This window comes from Hordeum vulgare, chromosome 6H (genome assembly GCF_904849725.1).
Source record: "Hordeum vulgare subsp. vulgare chromosome 6H, MorexV3_pseudomolecules_assembly, whole genome shotgun sequence".
Classification (NCBI taxonomy): domain Eukaryota; kingdom Viridiplantae; phylum Streptophyta; class Magnoliopsida; order Poales; family Poaceae; genus Hordeum; species Hordeum vulgare.
Window position 1 is genome coordinate 10,603,860 of NC_058523.1, and position 26,417 is coordinate 10,630,276.

Genomic DNA, 26,417 nt, shown 5'->3' on the forward strand with positions numbered 1-26,417 from the left:
CGGGGTTGCACGACAGAGGCTTCAACGGGAATGGTGAAAGAGGAATCACCCTCGATAACCACGACCGACTAGCTATACTACAGAGATATCATCAGGAGTACTTAGCGAGGTGTCACCCTCGGTACCCGATAGTATCCCTGTAGCGTCGTACAACGAAGGGGGGTGAACGTGCTGTGTCGGGTCTGGCTCGTCGATCAGAGATCGAGATTTGGAAACAAGCGGGGCAACTGATCTACGGGGTCAGAGGAGATGACTGCTCCACCTATACTAAGCAGGTTAAAGGTACAGGACTGAAAGTAGCAGTTCATCAAAAACAGGCTATGCATCAGATATAGGAGCTAACTACAACAGTAGCAAAATACTAATGCAAGCAGTAGGAAGAAAGACATAGGCGATATAGGAATGATCAAGAGGGGGTTTGCTTGCCTTGCTGCTCTGCGGCAAAGGACTGATCGGCAGGGTCGTAGATGTACCCGGCAGCAGCGTCAGTCTCGGGGTCTACCGGTAAGAAGAGGGGGAAGAAACAATAAATAATAGCACCGATGCAACACAAAACATGACATGGAAATATGCAGGCTAGACATGAGCTAACGCAGCAACATCCGTCATAGACGGGTCGGAAGAATATCTGACGATATTTTCCGGGTCTCGGGCTACTACCGGTTACACTGGAAACGATGGAAAAGTTCCATGTTTGCTATGCTAGGGACGCGTGACAGACGAACGGGCCGTGTATCCGGGTTCGTCTCGCTTTGCTGATCAACTTTGATGTTGAAATTATTTTGATCTGACTTACGGATTATTTAATATTAATTTTTAAAGTTTTATTAATTATTTAAGAATTAAAAACAGATTTAAAAGATTTAGTAAAATCCTATTATGACATCATCGCGATGTCAGGCTGACATCACATTTGACCGGTCAACTGACCAGCGGGTCCCGAACGTCATAGGCACAAGTTTTATTTAAGATTAATTATTTATTAATCAGATTAATTCAACGAGGGACCCACGTGTCATACTCTAATTATGTTAATTAATTATTTTAACTAAATATCTATTTATTTATCTATTTTAAGAAAACATTATTTTTAATCATCGCGTGGGGCCTCCCTGTCATTGACAGCGGTGCATTGGCCCCACCGGTAAGTGGCCTAAGGTTATTTCCTCATTTATTTTTATTAGATACTTATCCGTGCAAATACCGTATTCCTCTAATTATCCAAATGCACAAATACATACATCACATCTCATACATACATACATACATACGCATCTAATACACCACTTATTCTTTTTCATTTATCTTTTCTCTCAACACTCATCTCTGCCCTCTATGTTCATCTGTTCATCTCTCAACAGAGAGGAATGGGGCAAAACTCCACCACCCTACGAGACCTCAACGGCGTCGGAAAAAGGAACTAATCTCCGGAACGGATCCGGGGCGGAAAACTGAAGGAGAGGGTGGGAGGAGCCCGTAAAAGGGCTCACCGGCGTTGCCGGGGAACGGGGCGGCGAGGCTCGGGGTGGCCGTTGTGGAGGATGACGAGGAGGCCGACGGTGTAGCGCCGGCGAGGAGGAGCCCGAGGTGGCGGTTACCGGCGGTGGCGCGGAGGTCGCGGTGGACCGGAGAAGGGCCGACGGGGAGGGGCCCGGTGACGGGGTCGCCGTGGCCGGTGAGGACCCCGGCCGAAGCGCCGACGGGAGGGGCTCGGTCGCCGGATCTGGAGGGGCGATGAGCTCCGGCCGGCGGGGAAGGGACCGGCGGGGAGGACGGTGCAGAGCAGGAGGCCGGCGGGCGTTGGTGGCCGTGGGGGGAGGAGGGGCTCGCCGCGGGAGGTAGGAGGAGGTGGAGAGGCGGGCTCGCCGGTGGGGAGGGGAGGCGCGCCGGCAGGGAGAGGGGGACCGAGGGGGGGGGGCGCCGGCGTGGTGAGGGGTGGCCGCCGGCCGGTGGGATGAGGGGCGACCAGGGAGGGGCGAGATGGGGAGGTGTCGGTCGTGGGAGGGAGATGGGGCGATGGGGTGTGGAGGGGGCGACGGGATCTCGGGGGTGGGGGGGCCGAGAGAGAGGGAGTGGAGGGTGAGGTGGCGGCGTGGGGGTGGGGCCCCCCACGAGGGGGGCTGGCGGCGGCGGCGGCGTGGGAATGGGAGGGAGTTGGCGAGGGGGGGGTGGCGCCAGGAGGGCGTTAGGGTTTGGGGGGGGGGGGCCGGCTGGGCCACTTGGCCCAGTTTGGGCCGGCTGGGGGGGGGGGCTTTCTCTTTTTTTTTTTTTGATTTGTTTTTATTTTGTTTTACCTTTTTCCTTTTCTTTTTATTAATCCTTTCTTTCAGTTTTCTTTTCTTTCTTTTATTATTATTTCTTTAATACTTTCCCCTTACATATATATCCTTTTAACACTTGTAATGAACCGATAAGTGCTCCCATTTTCTTTCAAATCATCGATCCGGACAGACGCGAATCTACGCGGGTCCGAGATGGGAATCCGATGACGTGGCATCGTTAGCGATTGATCACTGTAGCTTAATTACAATAATCACTGTAGCAAAAGTCGAGGATGTCACACCAACTGAAGAGGAAGTTAATGATGATGATCATGAAGCTTCGGATCAAGTTACTACTGAACCGCGAAGGTCCACAAGGGTACGCTCCGCACCAGAGTGGTACGGCAACCCTGTGATGGAAATCATGTTGTTAGACAACGGTGACCTTCGAACTATGAAGAAGCGATGGCGGGCCCGGATTCCAACAAATGGCTTGAGGCCATGAAATCCGAGATAGGATCCATGTATGAGAACAAAGTATGGACTTTGGTGGACTTGCCCGATGACCGGCGAGCCATTGAAAATAAATGGATCTTCAAGAAGAAGACTGATGCAAATGGTAATGTAACCGTTTACAAAGCTCGACTTGTCGCAAAGGGTTTTCGACAAATTCAAGGAGTTGACTACGAAGAGACTTTCTCTCCCGTAGCGAAGCTGAAATCAGTCCGAATCATGTTAGCAATTGCCGCCTTTTATGATTATGAAATTTGGCAAATGGACGTCAAAACAGCATTCCTTAACGGGAATCTTAAGGAAGAGTTGTATATGATGCAACCAGAAGGTTTTGTCGATCCTAAAGGTGCTAACAAAGTATGCAAGCTCCAGCGCTCCATCTATGGGCTGGTGCAAGCATCTCGGAGTTGGAACATTCGCTTTAATGAGGTGATTAAAGCGTTTGGGTTCATACAGGTTTACGGAGAAGCCTGTCTGTACAAGAAAGTGAGTGGGAGCTCTGTAGCTTTCCTCGTACTATATGTGGATGACATATTATTGATGGGGAATGATATAGAGATGTTGGAGAGCATAAAGACCTATTTGAACAAGAGTTTTTCAATGAAGGACCTTGGAGAAGCTTCATACATATTAGGCATCAAGATCTATAGAGATAGATCGAGACGCCTCATAGGTCTTTCGCAAAGTACATACCTTGACAAGATACTGAAGAAGTTCAATATGGAAAACTCAAAGAAAGGGTTCTTGCCAGTTTTGCAAGGTATGAGATTGAGTAAGACTCAGTCGCCGACCACGGCAGCAGATAGAGAGAAGATGAGTTCTGTCCCCTACGCTTCAGCCGTGGGCTCTCTAATGTATGCCATGCTGTGTACCAGACCTGATATAAACCTTGCGATAAGCTTGGTAGGGAGGTACCAAAGTAATCCCGGTGCGGAACACTGGACAGCGGTCAAGAATATCCTTAAGTACCTCAAAAGGACTAAGGAAATGTTTCTCGTTTATGGAGGTGACGAAGAGCTCGTCGTAAAGGGTTACGTCGACGCTAGCTTCGACACAGATCCGGATGACTCTAAGTCACAAACCGGATACATATATGTGTTGAATGGTGGGGCAGTGAGCTGGTGCAGCAGCAAGCAAGAAGTCGTGGCAGCATCTACATGTGAAGCGGAGTACATAGCTGCTTCAGAAGCGGCTCATGAAGGAATTTGGATGAAGGAGCTCATCACCGACCTTGGAGTGGTTCCAAGCGCGTCGGGTCCTATGACACTCTTCTATGATAACACTGGAGCCATTGCCATAGCCAAGGAGCCCAGGTTTCACCGGAAGACGAAGCACATCAAGCGCCGCTACAACTCCATCCAGGACCATGTCCAGAGTGGAGTGATAGATATTTGTAAAGTACACACGGATCTGAATATTGCAGACCCGTTGACTAAACCTCTTCCACGAGCAAAACATGATCAACACCATGATGCTATGGGTGTTCGATACATCACAATGTAACTAGATTATTGACTCTAGTGCAAGTGGGAGACTGTTGGAAATATGCCCTAGAGGCAATAATAAAATGGTTATTATCATATTTCCTTGTTCATGATAATCGTCTATCGTTCATGCTATAATTCTATTAGCAGGAAACACTAATACATGTGTGAATGAATAGATCACAATGTGTCCCTAGCAAGCCTCTAGTTAGCTAGCTCGTTAGTCAATAGATGATCATGGTTTCCTGATCATGGACATTGGATGTCATTGATAACGGGATCACATCATTGGGAGAATGATGTGGTGGACAAGACCCAATCCTAAGCCTAGCACTAGATCGTATTGTTCGTATGCTAATGCTTTTCTAATGTCAAGTATCTTTTCCTTCGACCGTGAGATTGTGCAACTCCCGGATACCGTAGGAGTGCTTTGGGTGTATCAAACGTCACAACGTAACTGGGTGACTATAAAGGTGCACTACGGGTACCTCCGAAAGTGTCTGTTGGGTTGGCACGAATCGAGATCGGGATTTGTCACTCCGTGTGACGGAGAGGTATCTCTGGGCCCACTCGGTAGAACATCATCATGAGCTCAATGTGACTAAGGAGTTAGTCACACGATGACGTGCTACGGAACGAGTAAAGAGACTTACCGGTAACGAGATTGAACAAGGTATAGGCATACCGACGATCGAATCTCGGGCAAGTTCTATACCGACAGACAAAGGGAATCGTATACGGGATTGATTGAATCCTTGACATCGTGGTTCATCCGATGAGATCATCGTGGAGCTAGTGGGAGCCACCATGGGTATCCAGACCCCGCTGATGGTTATTGGCCATAGAGGTGTCTCGGTCATGTCTGCCTGTCTCCCGAACCCGTAGGGTCTACACACTTAAGGTTCGATGACGCTAGGGTTATAGGGAATTGTTATACGAGATTACCGAAAGTTGTTCGGAGTCCCGGATGAGATCCTGGACGTCACGAGGAGCTCCGGAATGGTCCGGAGGTAAAGATTGATATATAGGACGGATGGTTTCGGACACCGGAAGTGTTTCGGGCATCACCGGTAACGTACCGGGACCACCGGGACCACCGGAGGTGGTCCCGGGGGACCACCGAAGGGGGGATGCGACCCCAAGAGGTAAGATGGGCTAAGTGGGGGTGGGAACCAGCCCCTAGTTGGGCTGGTATGCCTCCCCACTCAGCCCATGGCGCAGGGGAAAGGAAAAGAGGGGGGGGACCCTAATTTAGGTGGGCCTTAGGCCCACCAGAGGGGTGCGCCACCCCTCCCCCTTGCCCTGGCCGCCACCCCTTCCCCATCTGAGGGCTGCCGCACCCCTTAGGGGTGGGAACCCTAAGGGCTGCGCCCCCTCCCTCTCCCCCTATATATAGATGAGGTCCGGGGCTGTTTGAGATACGGTTTAATCTCTCTCTCGCAGCCCTGCTTCTCTCCCTCCTCCTCTCTGCCGGCGCTTGGCGAAGCCCTGCCGGGAGACCTCGTCTCTCCACCAACACCACGCCGTCGTGTTGCTGGTCTTCTTCCCCAACCTCTCCCTCCTCCTTGCTGGATCAAGGTGCGGGAGACGTCACCGGGCTGCACGTGTGTTGAACGCGGAGGTGCCGTTGTTCGGCACTAGATCGGAATCGCTGCGAGTATGACTCCATCAACCGCGTTCTAGCAAACGCTTCCGCTTAGCGATCTTCAAAGGTATGAAGATGCTCTTACCCCTCTCTCGTTGCTGGTCTCTCCATAGGAAGATCTGAACATGCGTAGGAAATTTTTTGAATTTATTCTACGTAACCCAACAGGGCAAGGGCGACCTGGGCGACCCGGGCGACCAGGACGCATCGGGGGCCGTCGTGGGCATCATCGGAGAAGGGGATCCCCGACACTCCTCTTCCGATCTAGGAATCCAGGTGCGTCGTCGGAGTCAGATCTCGCCGGAGGAGGAGTCCAACGACCGTTTTAGATGGAGAGTTTCATTCTCAGAGTCTGGTTCTTCAGATCTGAACGATGGGCAGATAGTTTTTCACCCGGTTTCTCGATGGATGACGCTCCGGGATGATGAGAATGACATCCTCGCCGGCTGCCATCTCCAAGAGGGAGATCTCATCTGCGAAGGTGCGCATTTCTTGGTTGATATTTTTTTCTGTCACTTGTGTTTCTCCTATCTTGCAGGTGAACTCGCATGGACAGTCGCAAAATCTAGTGGAGTTATCTGACGATGACGACAGAACCTCGCCAAGACTTGATCCTCGAGTTGGGGGGAGGTTTTGGGTCCTGGCTGACGAGGAAGATGACGAGAACCACGACATTGATCCACCCATGAGGTATCTACTCCATTCAGCGAGCAGGTACAAAGCCTATCTAAGAGGGATTATATTTCGGTAATTCCTGATTTGAAGATTATTAAGGTAGTTCATCGCAAGGAGAGAACGGTAATTCAACCTTGGAGAGGTCCTTTGCCTAAGGTTCATCTCGAACCATTGCGGGTTTCAGATTTCATACCTTCAGATGTTTGGACTACCGTTCTACCTAAGAGGAAGAACAAGGGTAGACCTGGTAAAGTGCAGCCGCCGGTCCCTGGCGAGGCACTGTCTATCCGTGGTTCTCGTGACTTGCGTTTGAACGAGTTGATAGCTGCTGTCGGGCCGATTGGATCAAGGCTAGAGGTGGGCTTGAAAGAAACTGGGTATATGGCCCAGGAAGAGCCCCATCAAGCAAAGACTGCATATCCATCTCCTGCGGTTTTTCAGCATGGCCTTAACGTGAATCAACAGGAGTTGATCTCTACGTTTATTTCCCCAGGATCAGCTTCCCCAAGATTGGCTCTGCCTAGGGTTTCGCGACATCAAACGCCTGGTTTCCCATCGCTCAGGCCTGGAGGCGCAGTGCGGATTCCGTCGCGGCAGCTATCTATGGCTGGGCTGGGCAACAAGCAGCCTGCGCTGCCTCCTTCTGGCCCTCCTGCTGCTGCCCATGCTGCGGCTCGTCCTAAGCAGCAGCCCGCGATGCCGCCGGGGCGCCCGCCGGGTCAGGCTACGCCCACAGCTGTTCCCGCTGCTGGTCATGTATCGACCAATGCTGCGCAGGCGGTGGATGCTAACAGGCTGCAACCGAGAGGGCGGTGGGGGATGATGGAGTCAATGCGTACGGAGATGGACATCACCGTGGGTCCTCGTCGACTGGAGGAGGACGCGGACACGCCTGGCAGGGAAATGGTGGCTCTGTTAATGGGTTCGCCGGTCCTCCTGGACAGTTTGTGCCCGGGGTTTCGGGTCCTCCGCATCCCAGGCGCGGTGGCTATAAGCAGCATTGGGGATGGAGAGGTGGAGTTAGGAGACCGAAGCCGCCTATGCCACCAGTGGAGATGGATGCTGACAGGTCCACGTCGGGAGTGCCTTCTGAAGCTCCTAAGGGGAATCTTCTGCTGCAGCCTGCTACTGAGGTGGATACTTCCTTAGCTGACAAAGGAGTGTCGCTTGCGAAAACGGAGGGGGGTGCTAGGCCCTCCAAGTGGGCGCGGAAGAAGGAAAAGATGACCTGCTACCATTGCAGTGAGATGGGTCATTTTGTTTCCGAATGCAGCGCGGATCTCTGTGAGTTTTGCTTGAACCCTAAGCATGGCTCAGCTAAGTGCCCCCTTACGGTTGGTCCTATGCCCGTCGTGACTATATATGGGGTTTGTTGCCAAGAGCTGATGTTCTTCGAATCTCCCTCTGCTTCAACGTCGCTGCATGTGCCAGACGCCGGTTATACGGGGACAGTTATGGTGGCTTGTGGTCATATGACAGTTGAGCAGGTGGTGCAACAGTTGCGGGAGCTAGTTTCCTCAACGTACCGGTGGGAGCCGGTCCTGATAGCAGATAATGTGTTCAAGGTTGTGTTTCCTACCAAGGAGGACCTAGCTAGACTGCTCAAGTTTGGTATGTGTGGTGTTCCTAGTACCAGTTGTGTGCTAGAGTTCGATGCTTGGAAGAATGAGGAGCCACAAGGTGTGCCTCTTCCTCAGATTTGGGTACGTTTTTCAGGGGGCCCGTCAAAGGCTCTAAATGACTTTCTGGTTACTTGGAGTTTGGGATCTTTGATAGGAAAGACTGAGAAGGTGGATAAGCAATATACTCGGGCTAAAGGTGTTGCCAGGATGAGGGTTAGTGTAATTGATATTGTGCTTGTGCCGGATGAAGTTATATGGACTATGTCGGAATGCGGTACACCTTGCAGCTCGAGATTGAGAGTCCGCATATGTTCGATGAGGACGGGACAGATAAGGATACTGATATGGCTGATGGAGATGATGCTTCGGTTTCTAGGGAGTCCGATAATAAGGAACACTAGCCTGAGATAACAAAGAAAGTGGATCAACCGGCCTCAGGTTCTGATGGAGGGGCTGCTCACCCGATTACTGTTCCTTCGGCGCAGCTTAGGTTCGGTTCTTTTGAACCAGCCTCGGCGCCGGAGTTTGTTCGAGGGGCGGCTACAGGACTGCACGAGAGGGTATCGTTCCAACTTAAGCTGCAGGGGAAGCAAGCAAAGACATGTTCGATCAGTTTTAAGAAGCCTAAGGAAGCTTTGACCACAGTTTCCCTTGGGGAGTATCTTGCTGTCGCTAGGAATGCTGAACCGGGCATGTCTCGGCATTGCGATGCAGTTCATCCGACAGGGCATATCACACCGTGGCCCAGGTCGCTTAAGGAGCCGAGAGCTACGTCTCCTGTGTCGCCCAGGCCGGCTTCGCTCGTACTGCCGAGTTCGGCGCCAGCTACCACGACTCCTCCTGCATGCTTGGTTCCATCGATGGCTGCAACCGAGAGATCCACCCCAGGGGCTGCTGCTTCTTTACTGCCAGCTACTATGAATCCTACTGCAAGCTCGTTTCCAGCGGAGGCTGCAACCGAGACATCACATTTTCGGGTGTCAGGTTTGGAGGGTATAGGTCAGGGGCACAATGGCGAGGTCTTTGCACCGCCTTCTGTTGAGCAGGTCATAGCATACGGAGGTATTCAAAGTCCGTTGACATCGGACAGGAGGTCCAGTCGGCGAATTCAGAATCAACCTGATGCGGATGATTTACAGATGGGACATGCTATGCGTGCGGCTAAAATGAGAGATGTCGAAACTGAGACAGGTATGTCTTTCAGCATGAAAAATTCTATTCTTCATTTCTCTCCGCATGATATTGTGTCTGATGATATTGTAGATAAGGCAGCTTCTATTGGGGTTACTTTGGGGAGCACTGGCCGAGAAATTTCGAAATCTATTAATGATGTGTTAGACTTAGAGGTCGATAGAGCGTTAGACTTAGTCCAAAATTTAGCGGCAGTTAAACCAATGCAAGAGTCTGAAGTTAATGATCTAGGGGGACTGAACTCTCTTTCTGATAGTCTGGCCCCTACAGTGGATCTAGGGGTTGGTGCGGACAAGGTTTCAGTTGGCCAAGGAGTGGGTGCCCAATCTCCTCAGGCCGATCCTCAATTTTCTGGTTATATGGACCAGGAGTTGCTGGAAAAGCCGAAACGTCCATGGAGACGGAAAGTATATTCGGTTGCTGCGGTGCGTAGAAGTGCTAGATTTAAGATTGCCAAAAAAGTTTATGATGAATAATGAGAGGAATTTTTTGGAATAGCACAGGTCTTAGAGACTTGGCTAAAAGAAGATTTCTAGCAGAGGCTACATTAGAACATCACCTTGATTTTATCGCACTCATGGAGACAGGGCGGGATAACTTTACTTCACAATTTTTAAATTCTTTATCGGCTGGGGTAGATTTTGACTGGCACTGTCTTCCTCCAAGAGGAAGGTCTGGTGGGATCCTACTTGGAGTCCGTTGTGACACTTTTCAAGTGCGGGAGGTGGTGTTTGGGGAGTTTGTAGTCAAATTCAGGATTAGATCTAAGGGAGACGGGTTTCAATGGGCTCTTGTTGTTGTCTATGGTGCAGCACAGCCAGAGCTAAAGCCTGATTTCCTATCGGATCTGGTCAGGATTTGCGATGATAAACTACCATTGCTGGTAGGCGGTGATTTTAATATTATTAGGCGGGCTGATGAAAAAAGTAGTGTTAATTTTGATGGCAGATGGCCTTTCATGTTTAACACAATTATCGAGAGCTTAGATCTGAGGGAGATTGCTCTATCAGGTAGGAAATATACCTGGGCGAATGCAATACAAAATCAGACATATGAAAAGTTGGATCGTGTCCTTACTAGTATTGAATGGGAACAGAAGTTCCCGCTAGTAACTGTGAGAGCACTTCAACGAGCAATCTCGGACCATACTCCTCTTTTGCTCGATTCCGGTGAGGCAAGCCATATGGGAAACAAACATGGATTCTCTTTTGAATCAAGTTGGTTCACAAGGGAGGGGTTCATGGATATGGTAGCGAGGGAATGGAGTACGGAGGTCAGGGGTCAAACCTCTGTAGAAAGACGGCAATACAATATTAGACATCTTAGACAATATTTGAGGGGTTGGTCTAAGAATGTGTCTGGAATTTATAAGGAAGAGCAAGATAAGCTCCTCAAACTTATAGAAAATCTAGATCAGAAGGCTGAGAGTTGTCTTTTGGATGCTAACGAAAGGTCTCTCAAATTCGAGGCCGAACAGCGATTGTGTGTTCTCCTGAGAGAGGAGGAAATGAAATGGGCGCTTAGAGCCAAAGTGAAGGCCATAGTTCTTGGGGACAATAACACTAAGTTTTTCCACCTGATTGCAAATGGAAAGCATAGGAAAAAGAAAATAGTGCAGCTTGAGCAAGATGAGGGTACAATAGTAGGTCATGAGAATCTAAAATTGTACATCTCTAACTACTATAAACATTTATTTGGTGCTCCTGATCATAGCTTTGTGGCTATGGATGAGCACCAAGTGGCGGATATTCCTCAAGTTGGAGAGGCTGACAATGAGATTTTATCCACTCCTTTCTCAGAGAAAGAGGTGTTTGAGACGATTGGGAATATGAAGAATGGCAAAGCTTCCGGTCCAGATGGGTTTCCGGCAGAGTTTTACAAGCAGTGTTGGCATATTATTAAGACTGATCTTATGTCAATGTTTTATGATCTTTTTTGTGGTCACCTTCAACTTTTCCATTTGAATTTTGGTACTATAACGCTCTTACCAAATAAGGAAGGGGCCACGCGGATTGAACAGTTTCGTCCGATCTGTTTGTTAAATGTTAGCTTCAAGATTTTCACAAAGGTGGGAACGGATAGGTTGACTAAGATGGCCCATTCAGTGGTACAATCTACGCAAACAGCTTTTATGCTGGGACGTAATATCCTTGAAGGAGTCGTTGTCTTGCACGAAACTCTTCATGAAATTCACTCGAAGAAACTCGATGGGGTTATCTTCAAAGTGGATTTTGAAAAAGCTTACGATAAAGTCAAATGGTCGTTTCTCCAGCAAACCCTATGTATGAAGGGTTTCGATGAGCTGTGGCGTAGGCACGTCGATTGTTTTATAAAAAAGGGAAGTGTGGGTGTCAAAGTGAATGATGATGTGGGTCATTTTTTCCAGACACTGAAGGGTCTCCGGCAAGGAGATCCAATGTCTCCCATTTTATTTAACATTGTCGTTGATATGTTGGCACTGCTGATTAAGCGGGCTAATGAGAAGGACCTTGTAGGGGGCTTGATCCCACATCTTGTTGATGGGGGTGTCTCCATTTTACAGTATGCGGACGACACAATTCTTTTTTTGGAGCATGATCTCAGTAAAGCCACGAAGCTCAAACTTATCCTATGTTTATTTGAACAGCTATCAGGGCTGAAGATAAATTTTCATAAAAGTGAATTGTTTTGCTTTGGAAAGGCCAAGGATGAGCAACTCACGTATAATCAATTGTTTGGTTGTGCTAGCGGGATTTTACCTTTTACATATTTAGGGATCCCAATTCATCACAGAAAATTATCAAATAAGGATTGGAAATGTATCGAGGACCGGTTCGAAAAAAAGTTGAGTTGTTGGAAGGGCAAGCTCTTATCGTATGGAGGAAGGTTGGTACTGGTTAATTCGGTATTAACAAGTATGCCTATGTTTCTCCTATCCTTCTTTGAAGTACCTGTTGGGGTGTGGAAAAGGTTGGATTTTTATCGGTCCCATTTTTTCTGGCAGAGTGATGAGATCAAGACTAAATACAGGCTCTCGAGATGGGACATCATGTGTAGACCTAAGGATCAAGGGGGTTTAGGGATTGAAAATTTAGAGATTAAAAATAAATGTCTACTCGGCAAATGGCTGTTTAGATTATCTATGGAGACAGAAGGGTTGTGGGTACAGATTCTGACGAATAAATACCTACACGAAAAGACTTTGGCGCAGGTTAGAGTGAGACTAACTGATTCACCGTTCTGGAAGGGGGTGATGCGGTCAAAGAATTCATTTTTCCTGAGGTCTAAGTTTGTTATTGGCAATGGCCAATCAACTAGATTTTGGGAGGATACTTGGATGGGGGAGACGCCTTTAGCCATTCAGTATTCGCAACTTTACCATAATACACAACGACGACAGGCGACAGTTGCGTCAATTTTGCGCCAGGTTCCTCTTAATATTCAGTTCCGTAGAGCCTTATTTGGTAACACATGGTCTAGCTGGCTGCATCTAGTTAGAAGGTTGATGGGTATTAACCTTACTGAGAACCCTGATAGTGTTCGTTGGAAGTTGACCACTAACGGAGTATTCTCTATAAAATCTATGTATTTAGATCGCATAGATTCAGTACCTATTTCGAAGTCCTTACATATTTGGAAGGTCAAAGTTCCACTTAGAATTAAGATCTTCATGTGGTTTCTTCACAAGGGGGTTATTCTAACAAAGGATAATTTGGCAAAACGTAACTGGAAAGGTAATACTAGATGTAGCTTTTGTCAGAACGATGAAACAATTAAACACCTTTTTCTGGATTGTCCTGTGGCTAAACTTATATGGCGAACACTTCTTATTACTTTCAACATTAAGCCACCCAATAGTTTAAACACGTTATTTGGGACGTGGTTAAGGGGGGTCGATGTTATAACTGCTAGGCTTATCCGAATAGGATCATGTGCACTTTTGTGGGCTATATGGAACTGTAGAAATGACTTGGTATTTAAGAAACATCAACATATTCACTTTTTGCAGGTCATTTTCAGGGCTACTGCTTTGATCCACACATGGTCATTACTCACTCCTGTGGAAGCCAGGGAGCCTTTGGTTACTGGGTGTGTCCGATGGGAGATGGTAGCTCAGGTTATCTTCAACCGGTTTGGATGGCGTCATATTAATAGGATAGGTGGTTAGTCATCTAGGCTTATTTTTATGCACCCCGGTTGTGGCGAGTTGGACGCCGTGTATCTTTCTCTCTTTTTCTTTTATTTTTTTGGAGACTTTTTGTACTATTCGATGACTTGGGACCGTTTTTAATATATGGTCGTATGCATCCATCGATGCAGAGGCCGGGGCTTCACCTCCTTTTCTAAAAAATGCGGTAAAATCTGTTTTGTGAGTAGTTTTTTGGGGAACTATTGAATATATTGATTATTAGAAAATATGAGATAGAAAAAGATTTGTCCTACCTTGTCTTGTATTCTAAGTTGATTATTGTACTCTTATATATATATATGCCCACGAGGCTCAAGCAATACAACAACTATTCCATCAATCCTTGATTATCGTTCAACTTGGTATCTGCCGCAAGTTCCTTGACGTAGCCGCCGTCACCGCTTCCGCACCGTGTGTCGCCCCCGGAGCGGTTGGACTCCATGACCGCCGCGAGGGGCCGCGCCGTCCGTACCTAGGGTTCGTCCGCCGGTCATGTTGACCGGCTGCCCTAGAGAGTCTTTTCCCTATCTCTAGATCCAGGGTTTTCTCTCTTCCGCGGGTCACTTTGATCGGCGTTTTCTATTTGGTTTTCCGATCTTAGATCCGTTTGCGTCGTCTACCGTCGCCGTCGACCACCGCGCCTTTACTCCTACATCAGCGCGACCCGGCTTCTCCTTCGTCCCGACGGCCCCTCGACGTCGATGTTCGCGCGCTGGCACGCCCATCGATCTCCGCCAGCCGTCATTGCCCTGCTCCGATAGGGACTCCTGCATCGCCCTGACCCGACGGCCTCGTGCCATGCGGCGGCCCATCACAGCATCCGCTCGCGCGCCGCCGACCCATTGATCTCCACCGTCACCTCGTCAGGTAGCGCCGCCGCCTGCCTCGGGCCGGCTGCTGCCTCCGGCCGCACCGCGTGCCTTGTGCCGAGTGCGTCAGGCCGGCTCCCGGCTCCAAACGCAACGGACTCGCCGGCTGCGTCGGTCCGGCTACGTCGGGCCAACCGCGTCGCCTGCCTCGGGCCGGCTACTGGCTCCTACCGCATCGGCCTCGTCGGCCGCCGGCTACTCAGCCGCCGTCACCCCGCCTCCACCGAGCGACGTCCCCAACCTTGCGCGTGATCGGATTGATCACCCACCTGCGCGCGATCTGCGTCATCTACGCCGTGCGACTGATCTGATCAGTCGGTTGCATGCGCCTCCGCAGGTCCTGTGAAAGCTGTCTCGAGTACAGCGCACCCCTCCATCGATCGAGCAACGGGCTGCCATCTCATTGCTCCATCGGGCCGCAGCGCCGCCGCCCAGCGGTTGCCCTGACCCGCGAGCCGCTGCTACACCGCCCCTTCGGGCTTTAGTGCGGCGGCACGCGGTCCCCGCCGCCGCCCGAGGCCGTCCCCGTGTCTGCCGACCCGCGCACCGCCACTTTGTCGCCCCTTCGGGTCGTAGCGTTGCGGCACGCGGTCTACGCCACCACCCCGAGGTCTTCCCACCATCGCCCTGACCCGCGCGCTGTCGCTTCGTCTCCCCTTCGGGTCGTAGCGCCACAGCGCGCGATCCAATTTGCCATGCCCGCCCGTCGACTTTCAGTGGTACGCACCGCGCCGTCTTCTTCGGCACGGGAACACCATCGACCGCGTTGGTCTTCGTCATGTTGTCGGGTTCTTCCTCGCATACTTCGAGCATCGCCGCGGCGCTCCTAACCAGCAGTCGCCGCCGTCATCAGGCTGCCACCGCTGGTCTCCTTTGGCATTGTTGCAGCTCGCTAACCCGAGCCACACTGCCTGTCCACCTCCTTCATCTTCGTCCAGCACTAGCTCATCGCGAGCGTCGTCGTTGTCGTCCCCGACCACTTCATCTACTTCGACCACCGCGGGCAACATCGGCCACCGCCGATTTGCACCGCAAGCATCATCGAGTCCTTCTCTGCTAGCCTCCTCGACATGGCGTACAGGTTATGTGCAGGTCCCTGTCTATGCATGCCCGATGCTGGCAACACCAACGTGTGCCTTCATCCCCGGTGTGTTCGCAGGCCTGGCAAGCCTGGAGCTACGCATCGCCAACATCGACTTCGTCCGTCTATGCTTACGCGGTGCTGGCAACACCTATGCGTGCTTTCGTCCACGAAGTGTCCCCGGGCTTGGCAAACCCGGTGCGACGCGTCGTCAACTATGTCTCGTTGCCGGCGCATCACTACTTCGACACCACTGCGCCCATGACTGACTCGACGCCTCCTTGCGCCCACGGCTCCACGACGACTTCCTCGACACCGGCTACACGACTCGACATCGACCAGGACATTCTTGGCACAGCAACCTCGACCACAGCTACACCACCCTACGCTCTCGGCTACCTTGATATCGGCACAAAAAGGGCTACCGCCTTGCTTGAGCAACCTCGTCCGTTTCCACTCCGGCCACAACTCCCGTGATGCATCGACCGTTACGACTATGGGGGGATGACCGTCGGCTTACCTTTGGATTCTTCTGCAGTCTCACCACCTGCGTCGCTACCGTTGTGACTGCGGGGGATGTTGAGTATATTGATTATTAGAAAATAAAAGATAGACTAGGGTTTGTTCTACCTTACCTTGTACTCCAAACTGATCATTGTACTCTTATATATATGTCCACGAGGCTCAAGCAATACAACAACTATTCCGTCAGTCCTTCGATTCCCGTTCAACTGGAACTACTGGAGTTGTTGTAAGGGAAACTCTAACTCCATGCGTTAAATTATACGCATCAAATGTCTGCAGACACCCCCTCAAAAGAAAAGTCTGCTCACACGTCATCGTCGTTGTCGGAGATCAGCGCACCTCCTTAACCATGTGGACTGATAGAGTGGCGGCCGCTCGCGGGCATGGAGACAGTGGCCGGTGGCGCCGCAATTCGAATGACCCCAGGATCCTCCTGCAAGCCCTAAGAACTCACGATGGACACGGTCCGGGCCAGTCCGGTCCCGGTCCGAGCCGGCGTTTGGACCGGCCGCCGGCGGTCCGGTCCGGATCGGACCGAGTAGGCTGGCGGTCCTCTTTTCAGGGACCGCACCGGCGAGGCAAAAGCCCGGGCCGGACCGGCGGACCGGCCAACAGCTCACCGGCGGCGAGGTGGTAGCCATGACATCGGCTATCGAAGACTCTAGGCCGTAATCGGAAGCGGAGACAGAGGGAATAGGTGCGGGCACTCATGTAGAGCTCGATACTGAGGTCGGGGAGGCCGGAGAAGCAGTGACGACGAAGGAATCGACGACGAACGGCGACGGCCGGAGCTGGAGATGAAGCAAGATCCCGACTGATTCGTGGCGAATCCCATCGATTTGTTAGGGGGGAGGAGATCCGATGCTTGCGAAGCTCCTGGACATGGTCGTTCGTCCTGGAAAGGACAGTGGCCACGTCCGTGAGATCTCGTGCTCTGGACGGCGGCGGCCACGGCACAACACGTCTACCCCGCCACGCCTGAGCCGCCACACCTCCAGCACGCCCCCGGCACTCCTGCAGCACGCCCCCGCCATGCCTCTACCACATCCCCGTCATGCCTCGCCATGCCCCCGCCCTGCACTCGCCATGCTGCCAGTGAGCTGTTCGGTCCGCTCGGTCGGACCGAGCTTTAACCGGACCGGACTGAGCAATTTTCGGGCCTGTTTTGAGGGGCCGGACCGGCCGGTTTTTACGGTCAGTCCTGGACCGAGCGGGCCAAGACCGAGTGGTCCATGAGCAGGCCAAGAAGCCCCCTCGGTACGTCCAGGCTGACTAAGAACCAACTAAAGCCGTTGCTGTTCTTGCCCATCTCTGCGGTATGTGCAAGATAGGAGAAGCGAGGCGGTGGTGCATAGAATGGAAGATAGGAGAGGAGAGGTGGTCGCTTCAATGCGGGTGCAGCAGCTGGAGTAGGTTTCTCCATCGCTATGTGCACTGTGCACACTGAATCGGCGCATGTCAGTTGTGCGACACACCTGTTTGAGCGGCATCAATGCGGTAGGGGGCGAGCGGCCTCTATGTGCGGCCAGGCTTCTACAACGGCCCTGTTTGATACTCTAACTTGATTGGAGCTTAAAGTTAGATTTTAATTCTGGACTAATCCTGAACTAACTCTAACTAAATAAAAGTTTCGATGGCAGCGATAAATGCCAATAAATGCACCCTTTTCAATCATTTGGCTCAATCAGGATTTGGTGCAAGCGGCCTCAATGTGCGGCCAGGCTTCCACAACGTAAGACTACTGATAATAAGGAGTAACATAGAATAGTAATATACATATGTTACTAGTCTAAGTTACTACCTCCACAGTGGATAGTAACATCGGGGTAGCATTGAACCTTTTATTTATTAGCCTATAGACTCATCTTGCCTTGGTATCCGCTATGTTACTCCTAGTATGAGTAACTTGCTAAGGCTGGTCACAATGGGGAGGAACTTAGCAGTAACATCACACACTCCAATACAACTTTGCTTATGTGGCACGTATTTAGTGAAGAGAGAGGTGCTTGTGGTAACTAGCTAAGTTACCGGAACATCACACACTCCAAGAAACAATGAGTCTATAGCCTAATAAATGCATTGTTGCATGACACTACATACATGTTACTCCCCATTGTGGAGGTAGGGACATAGTCTAGGAAAGCATGTAGGTTCCTACCTTATGTTACTCTCCATTGTGACCAGCCTAAGAGGGTGAAAGGCTAAAGTTCCAAACACCCCTGACTAAAGAGAGACTAAAACTAGTCTAAAGACTAAAATCTTTTAGTCACAGCAACCCCTACTAAAATTTCTTTTAGTCCTCTCTCTCCTCGTTTAAACTCTCCTCGTTTTACTCTTTCCTTTAACACAGCCGGTTGCCTTCTCGAGCGGTCAAACAGCGGTGCGGCTACAGGCTCATCTTTTCCTTTCCCCTACCTGGAGCGCTCCTCTTCCCTTCCTGCTCCTGGTGGCTGAGGAAGGAAGCAGCTGATAGTCGTCCATGGCCTCCGGCGGCCGCCTCCACCTCCGCTGATAGCCGCCGGCTTGGCCCACAGCCCCACAGCCTCCCCTTCGCTGTTCTGTTGGTGGCTGAGGAACGATTCAGGTGAGAGAGGAGTCCAAGATGCATCCGCCATGGAATACGGAATTCGAAAGGTGTGACAGAGATGAGAATTATCAACCTCTTCTTGAGGAAACAAGGAGGAGGCGTCGTAACAGGAGGGATCTAGAAATGGAGCCAGATTCGGTCGACATGAATCAATTGAGAGATAGAATTGCTGATGGTTTGTTCCAGGGCCATTGAGATCATTGTCATGTTACTAACGTGGGGGAGGAGTTGGAGTTACGGACCACGGTCTTGGAGTTTCCTAGGTGGCACCTTAGAAAAGGTAGAATAATCCTACAACTCATCATGAAATAAAAGAGCCTAAACATGCCTGAAATTCAAAACGAAGCTTGTACTCATATGCTCATGCATGTACAAAATCCAATAAATGGTTTTAAGAAGTCTTTTTTTTTTGCAATGACCATTTTTGTTTCTTTCATACATGTGAAATTTTTCATGAGAACAGACTTGTGGCTGGTCTAGGAAAAAACGACCCTAAAGATGAAAATGGCCTTTTACAGCCGAGCTCAAATGAGCTTTGGGTCAACAATAAATTCAAAAATATTGAAAAAATCTGTTTTTTTTCAGAAAACAATGAAAAGTGTTCTAAGACCTTGCAAAATTTCAGTACGAAATCATATTTGTAGAAGTCGTGGCAAAATAAAAAGTTCTTTTTTGCCACGACTTCCACAAATGCATTTTCACGATGAAACTTTGCGAGCTCGGAACATTTTTCATAGTTTTCAACAAAAAATTCATTTTTAAACATATTTCTTAAAATTTGCTGTTTACCCAAGCCCATTTGAGCTCGGCCGCAATAACATCATGTCCTGCTAAAAAAAAGGCTATTTTCTTCACCAACATGTGCATGCAGTTTTAGGAGATACGTCCATGTTTATTTTTGAAAATTCAGTGAAGGTTTTTGATTTTTATTTTTTGGATTATACTATTTATGCAAAGGCATATGGGTTCAAACTTCAAAACGCGTCAACCTAAGATTTTAGGCTAATACAACGAATCAACCGGATGATTTATCTAAGAAACCATCCGCCTAGGTAGGCGTCCGATCTGGCGTTAGATGTACGTTTGATCCAAGCAACACAAGCCCTCCTCCCATCTTCCTCTTATCCCCTTCCACGAGAGCAACACAGAACCCGTCGTGGCACCAGTGCCGTCGGTGAGCGTTGCAACACATCTCTCCCAAGAGCCGCCACCGACAGTTGCATCATTGGCAGCTCTCCATTACAACGCGGGGTGGCGCTCTGGGAGCACCCGCATGCAGCAGCGGGAGCACTGGCGTGCTGCTCCATCACAACCATGGCCATTGAGGCCGCACCGACGACATCTCCGATGAAGCTTCATTGCAGCCCTGGCGAAGTTCCATTGGAACCCTAGCCGCGCTCCATTGCAGCTCTGGTGAAGCTCCATTGCAATCACGACGGAGCTCCAAGGACCCGAATGCGCTTCATTGCATAAATGCACGATGCTTCATTGCAACTCTGGCGGTCCTGACGATGTTAACTCACAGCATCGGGGCCTGGTCCCCCGGCGATGCCACGTTGCAGCCCTGGCAGTCCGACGACGCTTCATAAAAAACCGAGGAGCCCACGATTGCGGCACCCGGCCACTCGATTGAAGCACAGTAGAGTGCCGATGGCCCCTCTGTTGCGTCAACGCGGGCAGCCCAATGTTGTGCAGCTCCTCTCCCCAGCCTCTCGATTGCACCATGTGCACCGAGTGGTGACCGCCTCACAACACCATCGCCGTCTTAAGCTCCGGCAGTCAATACCATGCAGCCGCGCGGACCTCGCCTCGCCGCTCGGAGAGCCACCGGCGACAGCTGCATCGTAGCACTGGGAGTCGCCGAAACAGGTGCACGAGCGCGACCCCCATTGTGGCCTCTGTCGTTGTCATCTTCATGGCAATACCCGTTGCAGCACATCATGTGGCCGTCATTGCCCCTGCAGGCGAGGGGAGAGTGTCCTTTCGCTTTGCCGCAATAGGCAGGAGCAGCGGCTGCTGAAAAGAGGTGGTTCCTCCTGACGGTGTATACGAGGGAGAAGCGGAAGCTTGCAGTATCGGTGGCCGTCGGCTTGCTGCTGTTGGTCCACATCTAGAGGAAGTGGAAGGCAAAGGAGAGGGGAAATGCAGCTAGGAAGACGATGGACAAGGAAGAGGAGATCTGTGGTTGTGGGCGTCGCTGTGTGGCGATAAAAGCATCTCCAACAGCCGCGCAAAAAGGCGAGCGGGATAAACCGTAATGTTAGCGCGCGGGACAGAATGGCGCGCTCCAGCGGCGACGGAAAAACCGCGCGCACGGGAACTGCTTGCCCACGCGCACGAAAAGGTGGCAGCACGCGCGTCATTTTTGCCGCGTCGCTTCCCGCGCGCCTATAAAAGCGCAGCGCTCTGCCGCTCCCTCGCGCGTCACCGCTTCGCTCTCTCTCTCTCCCCCTCTACCTCTCGCCCCGCCGCCGCTCCAGCGCGCCGCCACCGCTCCAGCGCCCCGTCCCGACGCGCCACCATGCCGCCGCGCCGCCGTTCTGCGTCGGGCTACCGTGGCGTCCGCGAGCGCCCCAATGGCGGGTTCTACGCCGAGATATGCTCCGGCGATCTCCGGCTTAGCCTCGGCACATACGACACAACGCACGAGGCCGCCCACGCGTTCGACGCGGCGGCGTGGCGCCTAGGAAGGCCACGCCGCCAAATGAACTTCCAAGACGTTCACACGCTCCAGCAGGCGTTAGACGTCGCCCCGCCGCCTCGTGTAAACTCCGCACAAGACCGTGCGGAGCACACTGTGCGGCAGCGCCACCTCCTCGTCGCCCAAGAGGACGAGCGGGTCATGGCGGAGTGGCGCCGGCGCCACCCGGAGGACGTCGCCTATGAGCAGGAATATTGGGCAAGGCGCTGCAAGGAGGACACGCGCCGGCGCCGCGAGGAGCGGTTGGACAGGCGTCGGCGGAAGGCATTGGCGAGTGCGCAGGCCGACATCGTCAATGCAGGCGGGAGGACGGAGGTCCTTGTTCACTGAAGAAGATGAGCGTTGGTTCGACATCTGGCTATTAACCTCTGACGACACCAACGACGATGATGATGGTGCAGATGATTGGAGCGACTGGGATTAGTTTTATGTTTTCAAACTATCTTTTTTTCGAAAAGGGTTTTCAAACTATCTAGCACCGAACTATCTATCTATGTTTTCGAACTACCTATCTAGTTGCAATCTATGTAAAATAACTTTGTATCCTTTTTCTTTTGATGCAATCTATTTGTTAAAAATGTTGTGCGCGTCCTGCATTTTTTGGCACTGCTCAAGCGGCGCGCGCTGCATTATAGCGCGGCTGTTGGAGCCAGCGGCTATCCCGCGCTAAACCAGCCGAAGCGCGCGCGGCGAACGCATTTTTTAGACGCGGCGCGAAGCACGGCTCTTGGAGATGCTCTAAGGTAGAGGAATAAGCGGCGCGTGGGGGCCAGATAGGACGGGTATCGATTGCTCCAGGCGGTTACGACCCAACTGGATCAGTCCGTTGATTTAAATGGTTTTCTAAATTTTAGGATGCCATGCATTAGGAAAACCATATCCATACCATGCAATAGACAACATTAAGATCCGACCCAATAAAAGTAGCCGTGGCTGCGTCAGACAGGAGATCATCGGTTTTTTATGGTTTTGAATTTATTTGTTCTGTCAAGTCCGTATATGCGAGCATGTGGGGACAAAGTTGGTTACTGTTGCAGATTATTTTTTGCTGGTGAATACTGTTGAAGAAATTTATTGTATGAAAGAAGTACTTCCTCCGTCTTAAAATAACTGTCACAACTTTGTACTAGCTCTAATACAAAATAATACTAAGCTTAAGACCTTTATTTTGGGACAGGGGAAGTACACACTAATAAAAAAACTAGGCTTTTTATCTCAGAGCAATTACCTTTGTCACGCGAGCAGCCATCCGTTATGTATGGATTGCCTCCGTAACCACGGTCACAGTAACAAGTATACTCATCCTGATACTGCTGGCGACTGTTGCTATGGTTGCTGAGACATGCATAATCTGTGCTGTTTTGGAAGGGGCCACCAGGTTCATCAATGGTGATACCCCAGAAGATAGAGGCGTGATCAGTGCTTACATCAATTGTATCCCATATGGAGCTTCGGTTACTGTGCGCTTTGAACTCCAGCTTTCCAATCTTGTGGCGGACGAACTTGATGTCGAAGCCGGTAGTAGACGCGGATATATAACCGGTGGAGCAACATCCTGTACCGTTGCAGTCCTGCCTGAGGCTGGACACCTTATCCGTGATGTCTTCGTCAGGGCATGTAGTAGTGCACTGACCCGCTGTCTTGTTCGTACCGTTGTCGAGCACATACATGTCGAAGTCGCAACCAGTGAAGTTTAATCGTAAATAATAGCTAGTGGGAGATCTCACAGGATTCCAGGAGATGTTGTAGGCATCCTCCTCAGGTCTCACGGGGACGGATTGGGAAAACGATACCTCGATATTTTGTTGGACATAGGGATCGCCGGCCCTGATGTTATCGACGACCTCGGTGATGCCGTCGTACAGGAAGAGTCTGGGAGGCTGCGACGCATCGGGGGTTCTGTTGCAGAAGAGCTCAAAGTCCCGCTGCGGCGGCCGGAAGCAGCCCGGCCCTATGCCGAACGGGTAGTCGAAACTGAGGTTGCCACATCTCTTCTGACAGCCGGCCAGGGAGGGAAGAGCACTCCTGTTCCCGCCCTGGCTTCCTTGCACGCCAGCTGATGCTCGTGCCGTTACCGTCCATAGCAACAGCAGCGCGAGCAAGCAGAGGAGCCTCGTCTTCATCATCTCACAGGTGTATTCGAGGGGAAATTGTGTACTGAGCTTTAGGTGTCTGGCTGATTTAGCTTCCAGCGTTGGTTCTCTTTCATATATATCACTCACTGTCGTACTTTACGTACTCCACAATTTAAACGGAATCACACGTTCCATCGCCGTTGTGGGGAAAAAAGAAACACCACTAACACGCCACCAGCATAAAAGATCCTAACTTGGTTTTGTCAGGCAGGGAACGTCTTTGAACAGTTGAGTACCCCCTACCACGGGTTAGAAATTGAATGTTGTGCCACAAAAGGTCGGCTTGGGTGTGTTTGGTTTGAGGATATGGTGACACGAGACGGGTTCATTCCGTCCCCAGTTCATCATTCCAATGTTTAGTTGAGGATGGAACCGGAACCGGGTGATCCTCAGAAAAAGAATATTCCCTATATATGCTTCATCAAGCGATTCCACCAAATCGAAGGAATCAACTGGTTATTCTTCTCTTATTGATAGAAGAAAAAAAGAAAATACACCTGCTAATTGTTAAAACCAAAAATGCAATGAAAATGTTGCCGGAATTTATATAATATATCGATAAAAGAAAAATAAAAACCCCACAAAGTGAGTTGAGTCATATTCTTCTCATTTCATATCTCCAACCAAACACAAGAATGGAACGAACCCGTGACGTCTTTTATCTTCAACCGAACACAAGAATGGAACCAACCCATTCCTTCAAAACGAGACCATGACATGCCATGCCTTTTGGTTCTCAAACCAAACACGTATTTGTGGCAAGAACAAGTCCGTCCGTGTATTCTCTGCCAGTGAACGGCTTTGGATGTTACACGTTGATGTTACACGTTCCGTCGCTGTTGTGGTGAAAAAAGAAACATTTTCCGAACTTGGTTTTGCAAGGCAGGGAACGTCTTTGAAGAGTTCAGTATTAATTAATTTCTGATGTAACACATACTTGTGGCAAGAACAAGTCCGTGTATTCTCTGCCACTGAACGGCTTTGTATATTTCTGTACTGCTTGTACAATTCAAAACTCCCCTCTCGCATTGACTGACTTTGTGGAGTCTCAAGTCTTTTTTTTTCTTCAAGTGGAGATCAGGACATATGGGGTAGCATTCTTATTTAATTAGCAGACGGTCGACTTATTTTTTTCAATGAAACGCGTACATAATTTCAATTACCCTGGCAGCACGGCAAACATCGCAACCGAAACTCTGTCAACCGGTAACATCTTCCAGCTGCCAAATGGGTCTCTCGAACGAAACAAAAGCCTCGACGACGTGGAGCAAATCGACCACAGCCAACCCAACGGCATGGATGCAACCAGCACTGCCATAGCATAGCATGCAGCAGGCATGCCGCCATGATCTTTTCCTATCCTCTTGGAGCGATCGAGCAGCAGGTCCATTACGTACCGATATGTGTTTGCTGGTATATATTGATCCAGATTCGGATGCTCAAGTGGAATTTAGAACATTTCAAAGAGTGAGAGATCCAACTACAAGGAAACAGGGATCTTTAGCATTAGTTCCAAGACAGATAGATTGATGCGGCATGGTTCCCGCGGTGTTGCGAGAGTAGACTACTAGAGACAGGCAGAGCTGCTTGCATCGTAGAAATAAATCGGTGTCTTCTGTTATTATTGCTGCAAGAGAGAAAATTAGGGGCTAGCACCGAGATAACTGAATCAATGTGATAGATTGAAAAAGTAAGGGTGTGTGCATTTTGGTCTCAAACTCTCAATCAAATTTCCTGTCTAATATTGTGTTTGGACACATGTCCGCTAGGGTGTGTGTGCACGTATTTCATTCTTGTTGAAAACAAATAATTCTTCGTCTCTCATTTAATTTTCTATTTTTTGGGGGGAGGGGGATCCTTTGTCTCTCACTTAATTTAGGGTGGAAAAATCCTTCGTATCAATCGAATAATTTGGGACCCTTTCCCCATCATCCACCTGCTGGCCTTGTTAGAATTTTCAAAAGGAAGAAAACAGGCCGGGTGGGAAAAATGCCGACAGGCGCCTGCCCTCCAAACTAGACAGATCCAAGAGTTCACAAAAATAAAACGATAGGGTATACAAAGAAAAAACTCAACCTAACTAGCTTGATCATGGAGACCTAATACCCAGTGGGGTGCCTTAGGTGCAAACTGAAACTTATTTTTGGGCTGGGGTGGGACTGGGACTGGGATACGGTGTACTTCAAGGATGCCAAGACCAGGGAAGGGGAATAATGAGAAGGAGAAGAAGCTTTCCGGTAATTTCAGCTACGGGCAGTTTGTACCTTAAGTTATCGGAGATGGGGCGACGGATAAAATCGGCTGATCCGCTTTTTACGGGTCGTCCATTCCTCGCCCATGGGGCGGTCCTCACAGATTTTGTGGTCCCTATTCTCCCCTTCCATGGTCCTCAACAAGGAAGTGTTGGTTGCACTCGCTATGAAGAGGCCGCATTGTTAGAGGCCCTATTCTCCCCTTCCATGGGCCGATAGGGCACGAAGCATTTTTAGGGCATGAGAGGGCAAAAAAGCCGCTCCAATAGCAGCCTAATAGCAAAATTGTTATCAATTTTTTTGAACAGCCCTAAAATGGTGAATAGTGTGTCTATATGAATATTTAAAACACATATGACGACAACTACTACCTTCATTCCTAAATATAAGTCTTTTAAAAGATTTCACTAGGAGTCTACATGCGGAGCCAAATGAACGAATCTACACTAAAAAATATGTCTATATACGTCCGTATATAGTCCATTAGTGGAATCTCTAGAAAGACTTACAATTAGGAACGGAGGTAGTACGAACCATCTCTCTTAAACTTGGCGGACGCTTCTGCTGACCGCCCCTTCGTAACGGTTGTAGAGCTTAGGGGTGGGGGTCCCGGAGGTGGTGGGTGCAGTCGGAAGCGGCGGCGTGTCCCAGAGGAGGTCGTGGTATCTGGGTATGGGGAGGTCGGGGTGGGAAAAACTGGCAAGGGCC

The 26,417-nt window shown here is 50.2% G+C and overlaps 1 protein-coding gene across 1 annotated transcript in view; it reads right to left on the bottom strand.

Moving 5' to 3' along the window:
• The window catches only part of LOC123403031 (wall-associated receptor kinase 3-like), a 43,592-nt gene extending 20,030 nt beyond the window's left edge, over positions 1 to 23,562 (bottom strand). Inside the window, exon 1 of the mRNA XM_045097009.1 lies at positions 22,551 to 23,562. Within this exon, the coding sequence (XP_044952944.1) occupies positions 22,551 to 23,448 (898 nt within the window). The 5' untranslated portion in view covers positions 23,449 to 23,562. The remainder of the gene's footprint in view (positions 1 to 22,550) is intronic.
• Between the last annotated feature and the right edge of the window lie 2,855 nt (positions 23,563 to 26,417).